This window comes from Watersipora subatra, chromosome 3 (genome assembly GCF_963576615.1).
Source record: "Watersipora subatra chromosome 3, tzWatSuba1.1, whole genome shotgun sequence".
Taxonomy (NCBI): domain Eukaryota; kingdom Metazoa; phylum Bryozoa; class Gymnolaemata; order Cheilostomatida; family Watersiporidae; genus Watersipora; species Watersipora subatra.
This window is the reverse complement of record NC_088710.1, coordinates 30,714,694-30,728,408: the sequence shown is the minus strand read 5'-3', so window position 1 is coordinate 30,728,408 and position 13,715 is coordinate 30,714,694. Positions and strand designations below refer to the sequence as shown.

Below are 13,715 nucleotides of genomic sequence, written 5' to 3'. Positions count from 1 at the left end.
TGCCGAACTCAGAACGGTGCTTTTTCACGCGGCCGCAATTTAGCTGTTCCGAACGGACCAATGTCGTTGGGCGCCGTAAAGAGGCGCGCTAACCAGATATGACGTGCTCTGTGTAAAACTATGAATAGGTTATGTATAGAGGCGTGTAGTAACCGAAGACTCCCAGTAATGCGCCCTAGATACCTAGTAGCGGGTAATAGTCGGAAAAGTACGGTACTCTATAAGGCGGACAATCAATCACACAATCAATCACACAGACAACGATTGCCGTTTATATAGTAGATATGAAGGCTGAAAAGTACCAGCATTTGGAGAGTGTAGGGTCAAGGTCATATAGTATTTGGTAGTAAGAGTCTATTTACGGAACACTCTAATAGAATGTTATGAGTGTCGTTACGTTGAATTATATTTCTCACACCACTTAGTTGCTAAAAAGCTCATGCATCTTAACCGATACTAACATCATATAAAGAAGAACAACTCCTGACATGATACAACCGATACTTATGAACAAAGGGTCGTAAGTTTAACTTTTTATGTTGATCGCTGATGTTGGTGATGAATCGTTCAAGTTTCCACTCTATTTATGTACAGGTAACATTAAGTAGCTACAATTGGTAAGGTCTGTATAACATGGTCGATACACTTAGCAATTGTAACATGCTCATCATGTGCTATATTTCATCAACCCGCTTATGAGTCAATTTACTTGCACCACTTCAATCCAGACTACATTTTCTGAGGACTAACAAGTTTCTCTGGTACATTCAGTATGAGGCATGAGTCTGAAGAATGTTACATTGTCGCTGCACGGTAATGGTAATAGTTGAGGCAATTCTCAACTGCAAGTCTTTGTTTTTTATCTGACATTTAATTTTATTTAAATCTTGAAATACTAAAAACAAACTAGTACAATTATTGAGTTGGAGACAGTATTTTGCTTGGATTTATACATGTTGGGATCTTTACATCATGTTAGCATTCAGTAGGTAGTGTGATTAAGCACTTTTGAATTCAGGAACTGGAGGAGGTTATGGCTGGTTTGGCAGCTTGCGAAACAGAGGAGTTGCGTGAGAGAAGGGAACAACAAGAGCTGATGAGAATACAGAGGGGCAAGCGAAGACTCTGGAGAGAGGTTAGTAGATGTTTGTGCTACTAGCTAAACAATCCTTCCAATTCATCTCTGGCTTATATCTCATTTCAGCTCTCTTAATTCTGACTGGATTTCATCAAGTCTTTATAAAATATTCCTCATATTTTTGGTCTATTCGTAAGTTTGCTGAAAAAAAGGGCATTGCCAAGGAATTGCGTTTTCCTGTTTGTGTTGTTCCTTACTGCCTTAACTCCATACCTACTAAACAAAGTCTTGAAAACAGTTTCAGTATATGTCACTTGTTCCTTTTCATCAACTATATTATCTACATTGTATATATATTTTTCTTTATCATACGCTAAGAGAGTGTCGGCATCCCTAATACGGTTATTCCTCAACTTGCGAGAAATTTGAGATACAAGGAAAATTTCAAACAAATCTGTGCTTTAAGATATGAAATCATTTTGGTGAAAAAGCATACGATATGGTTCTCAATGCGGCTACTAAGTGGCTGAGTATGCGAGAGGTCTCTTACGAAAACAGCAACTCTGGTCTTTCTTGTCGGTTCAATTTGAGTAGGTTTTAAAAAGGCCAACTACAAGTGAAAGTGAAAATGAGGCAAAAAAAGGCTGTGTTACAACTGTATTAAGGTTATGACTGTATGAAGGTTATGACTGTATTATAGTTATGACTGTATTAAGGTTATGACTGTATTAAGGTTATGACTACTATAGTTATGACTGCATTAAGGTTATGCCTGTATTAAGGTTATGAGTCATAACCTTAATACAGACATAACTATAATATTGTCATAACTTATGACAATATTATAGTTATGATTGTTTTAAGGTTATGATTGTATTAAGGGTATGACTGTATTATAGTTATGACTGTATTAAGGGTATGACTGTATTATAGTTATGACTGTATTAAGGTTATGACTGTATTAAGGTTATGACTGTGTTAAGGTTATGACTGTATTGAGGTTATGCCTGTGTTTAGGGCCAGTTTGGAGCTGCCGCTATTCTCCTGAAAATGCTGGGAAGAAAGGAATGGAGTGAAACAGAGGCTAGGGAGATGCAGGTTGCTTTGGCTAGAGAAAGGCTTGCTGACCGAAAAAATGCTGCCAGAGATAAAACTCGTGAGGAAGATGCTTTGCTCCCAGAGACTGGGAATGTCATCACTATTATGGTCAGCAAACCTTATTTTTTAAGGCAGCAGTGTTTTTCAAACTCTTTCCGAGCTAGGCATACATTTTATTGTGACATATACGAGTATGTCTTGCTGTCTTACTTGTTAGTACTAGAGAGAAACCACAGCTTAGTGGTACAGTATACCACATATTATAGTATACATGTCTTGCTTCTTCGCTAGTTGCATGTTTACACTTCCCAGGATTATGTAAAGCTTACTTGTTTAGTAGGCTTGTTCTCTATCGGGGAATTTACATGCAGTATTTCTTGTGTCCTGATAGTTGGTTGTTGTAAGTTGTATGTTATCTTGTCAGATTAGTCTAAATTGGTATATCTGCTGGCGCCCTTTCTATTTTTGCAATTGTGACACTGCAAAAACAAAATAACACATATTGATTTTAGCAGTGTTCATAGCAGTAAATTCGACAACTGCAAGGAAACGGGGCACTAAAAACATAAAGAAGCCCTCATGCGTTCTCAAGGATTTCAAGGGAGAATTTAGCTTTGCTTCGTTTTACTCATTCACAGATTTTTCTGCTTGTCACTGATTTTTTTTTCATTAAAGATGCTTTCAACTAGAAAAATATAGTTTTGATTCTGGTCATGCTTTGAGTAATTGTTAACGCTTGCTCATGCCATAAACTTGGAGTTATCTTTTCCATGTCATCTTTGACACATTTTACATGGTAATTACTCTATCAATCAGCAGATCAGCTCAGGATAGATAAAAGACTTTTGGCATTAGAATCAAGCAAACATGTCTGTTATACAGCCAGTCAGGGCCAGTTATAGGCCCATAAACATTAAATATATCTCTATCAGGCATAATCTGTTAATGGTGCATCCTCGAAGCGGACACTCACCCCCGTCAATAAAGCCTTCACAACTCAATTCCCATGTATCTTTATGTAACACGATTATTACTAAAACTACAGTAATATTTGTAAGATTGTGAGTGATGTGCAACTGGAATCTAGCTGTTGTATGTGTATTCCATGTGTACAATCATGTACTTATGTTCGCATAAGGAATTTAAAGACATACTAAATGTTTCCAATTGTTGTATCTCATTTCCCATTTTTTTCTAGTTCTCTATATAATTTGTTTTTCTCTACTCAAGTTATGCTTGCAACATTTCAATTGCTAAGGCAATTAGATTGCGTCTCCATGAAACTGTAATCTTTACTATAGTAAGAACCGTGTCTGTACGTCTGTCTGTACGTCTGCCCAAAGCCATGCTAAGAGCGGTAGGAAAAAATATTACACTGCATGGGAACCGAACCCACGTGTACAGGTTTCAAGCTTAGCACGCTATCATTTGCACTACTCATCCACCTTCTACATCTAAGTATATTCGTAGACATACTTATTATACCTGACGATCTTTCACGGTGCACAGGACTGCCAGATTAACTACGAGTCATATTAAGGATTTGGGTCTTAAAGATAATGAAATGATGAGGAAGAGTTTAAAAGGATTTTAATGTGTTGCAGGAAGTGGTGCTGCATGAGATGGATTTGAAGCACATGGAGGAGAGGGACGCCCTGCTGACGCTCATGGAAGAAAACGCTGGCTCTCCTCACTACCAGCAGTCACTCGCCTCGGACCAGTCACATCTTGAGAGCAGACTGACTGACCTATCTGAAGAGCGCAGGCGTATGAGAGACTCGGCCATCTTTGACTCGAAGGAACAGAACGCACTCCTTCAGGTGAGAAGTTAATCTTTATTGTTGACTTGATTCAGTATATCAGTGAATTCTGCATATAGCTTCAGCCAGTGAATTGGATATCCTACAAACATGCTTTTTATATTTTAGTTGGCTAAATGGCTTACATATCCACATGTTACACTTTTCAGGTGTGCCCCCGGATAGGTACACCCCCCCCCCCCCCCCGATAGGTACACCCCTTGATAGTTACACTCTCGATAGGTACACTCCTTGATAGGTACACCCTTGATAGGTACACCCCGTGATAGGATTAGAAAAAATTTAATAATTATAAGATAGTTTATGCTATCAACAATTGATGTTTTTGTAGTCCATATGCCTGCACTATGCATGCTGCAAGGCGGGCTTTGCAAGCATTTAAATTAATGGACAGAAAGAAATAGCCTTTTTCAAGTGCTGTACTATCATTAATCAATTCAAAAAGTGTAGAGGTAGCTCTATTGAACAATAGTAGCTCTATTATTTAATGTGGATGGCCAACCACCTTCTGATAACCAAAATATTTAATGTTGGCTAAACTTTGAAGTTGTTTGAGTTTTTTTGCTCATCAAACATGATTGTTATGACTGTTTTCGTTACAATAGCTATTCGCTGTTTTAATGTTTCCATCTGCTCTGAACAGGAAGGGGTGTGTCACAAGCTGAGACTGAGGGTTTTATCTCTTGCTGAGGATGGAGAGGACAACTCTGAGACGGAAGCTGCCGTGACCTTATTGGCTGACTTGCAGCAGCTGCAAGAGCAGGAGATGTTCGGACTGTACAGCACTCTGCAACACAAGGTCAATAGTTCCCCTTTTCTTCTTTGCTTAATCAAAAAATCTATTCAAATTTTTTAGAACTTTTTAAGTTACATGTAAAAGAATTTTTTGTATTGCTTGGAGGTCGGCCTAACTTGTAATACCTTTGTACAAATTTTATAACTTTCTGTAGCATTACAGTTCGATTCCAATTTAGCATGCCACCTGCTATATTCTGCTTTGAATAAAAGGTGAGAGTTGTCAGCACCTGTCAATGATTGTTAAAGATGTGGTTGCGTCAAATTTGAGTTGATCTTAAAAGAAAGCATTTTTTTTCTCTATCATTTGATATGTTGTTTGTTGTGTTTCGCGATCTCATTGCCAAGATATTTGAAGATTAAAATCGAAAAAATCTGATCGCGGTAAAAACGCTCAGGCCACAAAAACGTGCCCAGACTTGCCCAAAATGATGTCACACGTTATACAACCTGTCTCTATCTCTCGTATTCACATCGGCTATTTGCGATAAAAGTCTAGTCCTACGTGGCTCTATGGCATATATCTTATTTTGTATTTGCTCATGTTGGCTAGAAGAAAATTTTAAATCCGGCTACAGATGCATTATTATGAATGTTTCAAAGGCATCAAATAACGAAAATTGAAAATTTGTTCTACTCACTTTCTCCAAATGTTGTGTAAACATTTGGGTACCGACTACCAATTCTAATGGTCTACGGTAATTCTGTCAAGCTAGCTATGTAGAATCAGGTCTTTGTATCAGCACAGTTCCGCCGCTACCCATACTAACGATATACAGCCTCCCATAAGTCCCGCCCACCTTATGTCCATCACCTATCCATGGGGCGGGGCTGTATATCATTGCCTACACCGACTACTACACTGTAGTTTCTTACTACCGTAAGTAAAGCCGGGTTCCCATATACGTCGCAAAGCACCGGCGACACACCGCAGGCTATTAGCGATGAAATGGGAACGTATGCGCCGAGGGCCGCCGGTGGTTGCCGGCGGCATCGCAATCGCATAAGCAAGCTGCGTCTTTGAAAGAATATACATAGGGATAGAGTTTTAAGGATGAGAAGTCTGCTGCAAACTGAATTTGAACTCACATTCTCCAGTTCTGCGGACATCCATATACAGTATCCAATTCACTACAATATTCTGCAAATCATGTTTTGCATTATCTTCAACAATATTATTATTATTTTATTATATAATTTTTACAAGCAAAAATATTTTCATCTCATCATAAAGCTTTTATTAAAAATATCCATCCAAGTCGTGGCCACTCACATAGTTTCAGCTCATACAATAGGACAAATTCATCTACTGCAGCAAACTCAAACAAAACATGGTTTATGCAGCACACACTCAAGTATCTTTTTCCCATTTATGGCAGTTTCCACACTGACAAAGCTGCTTCGGCTGGTGGGACCACATAAACATCCTGTAATCAGTAAAACAAATGCAATAAATATGTGTCATTCATAGATATGTCATTCTAAAGCGTATCTATTGAAAGTGTTCAAATTAGGAGTTAAATAGATTGCGAGTGTTTTTTAAAAAAATGAATAAACGTTTAACAAAGGCACAAGTACGCCAAGCCAACGATTCGAAGCTTTGGTTCTGGAAATTAAAGATTTGCATTGATCAATCGATTTTCTTCACTTTCCACAAGTGAAAAGTGAACATCTAATGTCAAATCATGAATCTAATTTACTAGATATAGCTGCCACAGAAAACTTGAAGCAAATGTAGCTAGGTGAACCAATAAAAAAATATAAAAGGATGATTAGTGATAGCAAAACGTTATAATTTTATTAATTAGTACATGTATTAATGAGGACTAAAATATTACCTTTAGTATATTCATCAATCTAAGCCATTGTATAGCTAGATGCTAAAGATTAAAAAGAAGCCGTCAAGAACTCACTGTACATACGTATCTCGCACGCGCAGGAAATTACATTTTAGCCTCAAACAGGGAAATATAATCTGAATGTAAACTCAACAGGAAACTCTATAGGAGACTCAAAGTGAAAAATAAATTTACCTCCATTCTCCGATCTTCCTCCGTAGAACTTTAACTACCTGATACCAAGAAAACTCGGAGTCACCTTCGCAGTAACTTTACAGCAATTTTACAATTACATGTATGTTGTTCGCCAATAAAACGTGTCGATCGAGTAATTCATTAAAGTAACGATGTTAATTAATTTAGTAAATATCGATGTCCATGCGATTTAATAATAGAGTAAAATCCCTAAATTTGAGATCACAGACAACACATTTTACGAGTGATAACATTTATTACGGCCTATATAAAAATTTCGCGCTGATGATTGGCTAAGGAAGCGACCTCATATTTATCGCTCGTGGTTTCTTTTCAGATATATTGCTTGTGACGTCACAAAAGAAGCACCCGCTGGAACGTGAGCTTTTTAAAAGAGGGCCTCATTCAAACGCATATATCTCTGGACAGGTTTGGTCTACAAAGACAAAAATGGCATAAAATTGTAGCTGATGTTTTAGCCTTTTATGGGTCTTAATTTCATTAAATCGAATTTTTTGACGCAACCACATCTTTATAGGGGTTTTTCGTGGAAGCACTGTGTTATATATATATATAACATAACATAAAACACTTTTTAATAAAGTTTTGAGTTTTTTGCAAATTTAACAGTTCGTTGATGGAAATTGCTCAAAATTGTTTCTTCTTGCAAAGAATGCTCTTCAAACTTTTTACTAATAATATGATGCAACCAATCAGAAAAGGCTTTACAAGCCAACTTGAATTAACTCCTTGAAATGATTAGCAAAAAGTTTGTCTAATTCGTAGAGGAATTGCAATCTTAGTATTAATTTCAAATCCAGGTCTTTCTTCTTCACTTTTCTATCTTCAGAAGTCGGATCACGTCAAGGGATATTACAAACTGTAAGCTGCTTTGGAAGTTAGAGCACTTGCTGTTAATAACTACAAAGCTCAGATTCTCTTAGGAGTTTTCCTCCCCTTTTACTGATCCTTTTTCTGGGCATGCATCTGTAAAACATTCTTATCAAATGAGATTTATCGTTAAATTCTATATTTAAGGCTATAGGATAGCAAGTAAGAAATTAGATATTTTCATCCCTGTTATTTGATTCATATGGCAAAATATTTTAACAACATAACAAAAAACCATGAGAAAGCATAGCTATTATTAAATCCTATAAAAGATTTTTTAACCCGAAAGACAGAAAGAGTCAGTTTCAAGCAGTGTAACTTTTTCATATGATCTGCTGGTCTGTCAACCTGTCATATGTTGTCAAACTCTTTAGTATCATCCATTGCAACCCTGACAGTCAATCGTATTAAAGAGGTCAAAGGATGAGTAGGGTTGACGCACAGTGGAAGTGAGTCGCAATCAAACTTTGCGCTCACAATTCGGGCAGCACGTAGTTTTATTCACTGATTGCCGGTCAGATTATATGGTCAGAATAGACCAGTCAGGTAGCTCTTAGAATGAATAATTAGTTTAGATTATGATACTAGGGAAATACATACTGTAGCAGCACAGAAGGTCAAGGACGAGAAACGCAGTTACGTGATGTGTGTGGGGCGGCTCATCACTTAGGAGAGTTTATCTGAGAACCTTTTGAACTTAGTATTTAGCTTTATCTATTCACACAATAAAAATCACCTAAATTTGAGGTCATTTTCACTGCCCCAAGGCGTTTTTTTGTTGCAAAAATGACCGTTTCTTGCGATCAGTGTTGGCTTAACTGATTGGCTGAGCTAATTAGTATACAGTGCTTAACAAAAGTATTAAAGGCAAATGAACTCTTGCGGAATGCTAGATTCTCATCTCAGTCCTGCAGCAGACTCCCTATTTATTTCATTAGTCTTTAAAAAGAGAAGAGGTACGAAAGTTACTAGCTTGGAAATGGTTACAACTTGTTTGAATCTTATTTTGCTTCCAACTTGTAGAGTGTGAATTCGTTGCGAGAGTTAAGGGGCTCTCAGGAGAAGGCCCGCAATAAATGCTGGTATGACCATCTTGCAACTGCAGTGCTCACAGCTGCTACTATAACCGAAGCTCTCAACCCAGAGCAGGAACTCATCACTGTTCTTGGCCAGAAATATGACGCTCTGAAAGACAAGCTCATTCTTGAGGTATTCATAGAGTTACCAACCATAGATAGCTCTACTGATATTAAAGTTGGCACAAGTTCTATTTATAGCGACCAACAGATCAAAGCTTAAAACGACCAGTTACAATAGCTAGTATTCCTACAGTTTCAGCTGTAATTAGCGAAGAGCCGAGTTTAGCATCAGGAAGTATTTTTTAGGAGTTTATTTTATTTTCATAAAAGGTTTTCCAAAGACATTTGCCTGCCGAAAGCTGATATAAATTTTAGTTTGTATTTTTCATAGCGCTAGTTTACACTTTTCTGCCAGATTCACTAAAGCATGCTTCTAGCTATGATCTCTACTTTAAAGATGAACTTCCACAATGTTTGCATAGCTTTTATCAGAAAGTATCAGTATTCTTCTAACATTTGCGATTGTTTTTAGTGTTTGAAGTGATCTGACTGCCAGGATGTTTCAAGATTAAAATTGACAAAACTTTATCATATTTAAAATGCTTAGAAGATAAATATGTGCCGCGATGACATCACTAGTTGCTATCACTGCTATAGATTACATCACTAGTTGCTATCACTGCTATAGATGACATCACTAGTTGCTATCATTGCTATAGATGACATCACTAGTTGCTATCATTGCTATAGATGATATCAGCTGTTGTGTTAAAGTTGCAACATTACACTGCTCTGTTCTTTTGGTCACTGCAGCTATAGACTTAATTACACTTTCCCTTGATCTGAGCATTTTAATCGCAATTAAGTTTTGTCATTTTTAATTTTGAAATGTTCAGGCGCTCAAATCCTCTCAAACAATGATAGAAAAATACGGATACATTTTGATGAAATCTATGAAAAGTTTTTGTGGAAGTTCATCTTTAACTGTGTAATGACTTATCTGAAGTCTGCAATCTAAGGAGTTTTACTAAATATAGCCTCATATCGCTAGGGTCTGATGAACCAAGTTAGTGAGGCTGAATGGCAGGCGCTCAGTCAGAAGCAGCGGCAGCAGAAGCTCCGCGATTTTAAGCTGCAGGAGAAGAAGTTGAGAGAAGATGGAAAGTTGGATGAGGCAAAGCAACTTATGAGTGACCTTTTGGATGCGGATCAAGGTTAGTTTTCTTGCGCTGGCTATCTTTGTAACTGGCTTGCTAAAATGATGCAAGTATGCTCACTAAAAGTTTACATTCTGTTGGACTTCTCATGATACCAGTATTGTCAAAGATATGCAGAGTTTTAATTCATGAAAATGTCCTTATGAAAGTGAGGGACCAATAGAAGCAATCAGAGCTTGAGAAAACCCATGAGAAAACAGAAACAGCCCCATAAAATCACATATGGATCTTATTTGTAGGCGGCCATTTGATCTATTAATTCTAACATATTCTTGCTTATTTTTTGGCTTTTAGGTTACTACATTAGTTTTGTCACCGATATGTATTACTTTCATAAACTTGTTAGGAGTTGGTTCTGCATGTGCAGTCTTTGGAGGAAAGATGATGGTGTACACATTAATCATGTATCTTGGCTTTATGCTAAACCATAGTAGTTTTCAGAGAGGAAACATGGTGTAGAGATAGTGGTCATATCTTGGTCTCTATTCTAACCTGTCATTTTCAGTCAGAGTTCTGCAGCAATACACAGAACATGAGAGTTAATGGAGAGTATTGCCATACTTTTATTTTTCTGCCATTGGCACTACAAGGTTTCCATAAAGATGTTAAGTACAAATTTGTGAAGAATACGATTGGTGTATCTTTAGGCATGTTGTATGACTGTCTGTTACGGTTAGGTTCAAAGCTAGCTCAGTTCACGTATCATTGTACTTATTGCAGTGAAGACGGGAAAACGAAAGAATGGTAAGAAAGAATGGTCCTTGATTTAGCTTCCTGTTTTTATCAACTCAATTGGGTGATTCAACATCTATATTCTATATAATGTTTATAATCGTGAAGAGTGGTTAGTTAAAATTTCTTGGAAGTGAACTTCTCTATAAAAATGCATTTGAAACCCAAGTGTTTAAGTTTACATACATTCTAAATTCAAATGAAAGCTCACTTGCTGTTGTATGCTGTCATTTTAAGGCTATCCTCTCAGATTTGTCATCAATTACCAGATTAGACTATATTTAGTGTGTTGTGTACCATGAAGAAACTCAAGTTTATGGAAAGTTGTTAAATCATTCGAGTAATTGTATGTCAGTTACTATTCATAGAGCTTGAACTTGTGGCCTGTTCGTACATCCTAAGAAGTAAGAAGCTCCACTCAACCCAATTGTATATTTTTGTGATACCGTTTAACATCTATTTTTGGCTAAGTTACATTAAACTTATTAATAATACTTTTCTCTCAGCTGCGCTGCAGATGACTACTGAGAGTGTCTCATATACCGTACTTTACCTCTGATCAAGTCGTTTCATTTTAGACGATAACATGCCCTCCAAATCGTCTCGCTTGTGCCCAATTCTGAATCCTAAATAGTGCACTCTTTTTGAAAACTTTCAAATCGTTTTTAAAGGAACACTCAAGTTCAATAATCTATGACCATCTTAAACATATTTTGTGCCAGCTCAGCCTCAGCTTCAAGGATCTTACACATGAGGCTTAACATGCTTTGTGTAGCGTAACAAAAGTTGTACTAACCAGTTGAAATTGACTAACCAATGTGATTATTTGAGTTAAAATAACTCCTAATGCTAACTTTAACGCATCTAACTATGATTTATGAAGCAGGCCCTGTACAATCTCACCCTTCATCTAGTATCTATACTGTTTAGTTTTGTAACTTGATAAAAAGAGCAAGTTCTTTTATTGATTGTCGATGCTTATTTTATTTAGCATAGCTAAGTAAACATTGACCTCTGTTTCATCTTTCATAAAGATACTTATGTGACTGTTGAATTAAATAAAGATCTATGTGAGTGGAATGCTGTGTGGAAACAGCATTCCAAGTATGACACTTACAACAACTTCCCTCCAAAAATCTTTACTACATTAATAGCCTGTGAACATGACAGCAACCTTTCATGCACCTTTGCTTCACCAATGCATGTTGGAAGCAATATATTGCTTTATTGCAGTGACTGTCGCTTCCTGTTTTGTCAATAACTATTGTGTTCAGTTTAGATGACCAGGATTATCCTAAAACATATAACCGACTCTTAGAATATTTGTAATGATTCTGCAACTACAATTGTGTTCAGTTTAGATGACCAGGATTATCTTAGAACATGGAACCGATTCTTAGAATATTTGTAATGATTCTGCAAATATTACCAAGCTGACTATTAATAGAATAAACTAAAAATAAGTTACTGTAGCTCTTTAGTTGTTGGTTGAATGCCCTTGAACTTGGCAGAAGGTTAAACTCAAACTTCCCACTGCTATCTCTTTCAATAAAAGGTTGCCGATTAGAGTTGATTCTGTTTGTTGACCCATAATGGGATTTCCTGCAGCGACTAGAATTCGTTTGAGTCATTTCCTTCTCCCGCCTGTTGAATATCTTCTTTACTGTCTTTAGGAATAGACCGTATCAAGGCTGATCAGGAAAGATTGTTGAAGGAAAAAAGAGATGCTTTAAAAAAAAAACTTAAGACTAACCCAGAAGATTCTGAAAAGTTGGAGGAAGAGCTGAATAAGGTAGAAGAGAAGCTGATGAAAAAGGTAGGACGAAGGACCACACAGAAGTACTACTTGTGCGGTCGCGCTATGTCTAGAGTTGTGTCGCTTTTGCTTACTCGCTATAGCTGTCATGTGTCACTTGTGTAGGCCTTTCATGATACAAATAAATTAAAAAGAATTTGCAAAAGTCATAAGTCTATATATTTACAACAGGCCTTTATTAAAAAGAGGTTTTTACAAGTGACCTTGAATTTGTGAAGCTCAACTTGAATTTAGCTGCCTTTTTTCTACCCGAAAGTCGACATTTCTTTTGGATTTTATCATTGGAAATGAAAATCATCAGTGACAGCTTTTATAGTTTATTCACAATGCACAAAATATGCACATTGGATTGTTTATAGTCTGTCGCATTCCAAACAGCTACATAAATTATTATTTTATTTTATTCCAAAAACAGCATGAATGTTATTATAAATTATAACTTTTTTTGTATTTACGAGGCTTGTATTACAGATTAAACAGAGCACCTTGCTTGGCCCTATTGCTTCCATATCAACATATTAGGCAAATTTGTAGTCTGATATATTTCAGACCAGTAACACGCTGATGACCAGCACTCACAGCCGAGATGATACAAAGTAAACTGTAAACTGACTACGGGGTTAAATGAATAATTTTTTCTGTCTTATTTTTTCTGTCTGGGAATGCTTAGTATTTCTTTCATTTTTCCAATGAGATAGTTGACTGGGGGGGGGAGGTTGGGCATTTAATAGGCTGTTTCTTAGGAACCAGATGGAGTATTGAGACCAATACTTTTAGTGACCTGGTTTAAGGCCAGAGCATATGTGTGTGGAGTTTGGATGAAATCAGGTACAAAATGTTAAATCGGTGAAAAATGTAGAAATGTTTACTTAGACTAACACACACAAGCTAACACACACTACACACACAGGCTAACACACACTACACACACAGGCTAACACACACTACACACACGTCTAACACTACACACCACACACACACACACACACACTACAAACCACACACACACACTAAACACACTAAACACCACACATACACCACACAAACACACACCCGCACCTCACACACACCAGACGAAGACACCACACATACACCACACAAACACACACCACACACATGCCACACACACCACACACACAACACTAACACAACCAAC

The 13,715-nt window shown here is 37.0% G+C and overlaps 1 protein-coding gene across 1 annotated transcript in view; it reads left to right on the top strand.

Annotated features, from left to right (window-relative positions):
- LOC137391101 (trichohyalin-like) overlaps positions 1-13,715 on the top strand; it is a 40,843-nt gene that overhangs the window by 4,007 nt on the left and 23,121 nt on the right. Inside the window, exons 2-8 of the mRNA XM_068077461.1 lie at positions 1,019-1,135; positions 2,096-2,284; positions 3,781-3,996; positions 4,640-4,795; positions 8,739-8,924; positions 9,846-10,008; positions 12,417-12,559. Of these exons, the coding sequence (XP_067933562.1) occupies positions 1,034-1,135; positions 2,096-2,284; positions 3,781-3,996; positions 4,640-4,795; positions 8,739-8,924; positions 9,846-10,008; positions 12,417-12,559 (1,155 nt within the window). The 5' untranslated portion in view covers positions 1,019-1,033. The remainder of the gene's footprint in view (positions 1-1,018; positions 1,136-2,095; positions 2,285-3,780; positions 3,997-4,639; positions 4,796-8,738; positions 8,925-9,845; positions 10,009-12,416; positions 12,560-13,715) is intronic.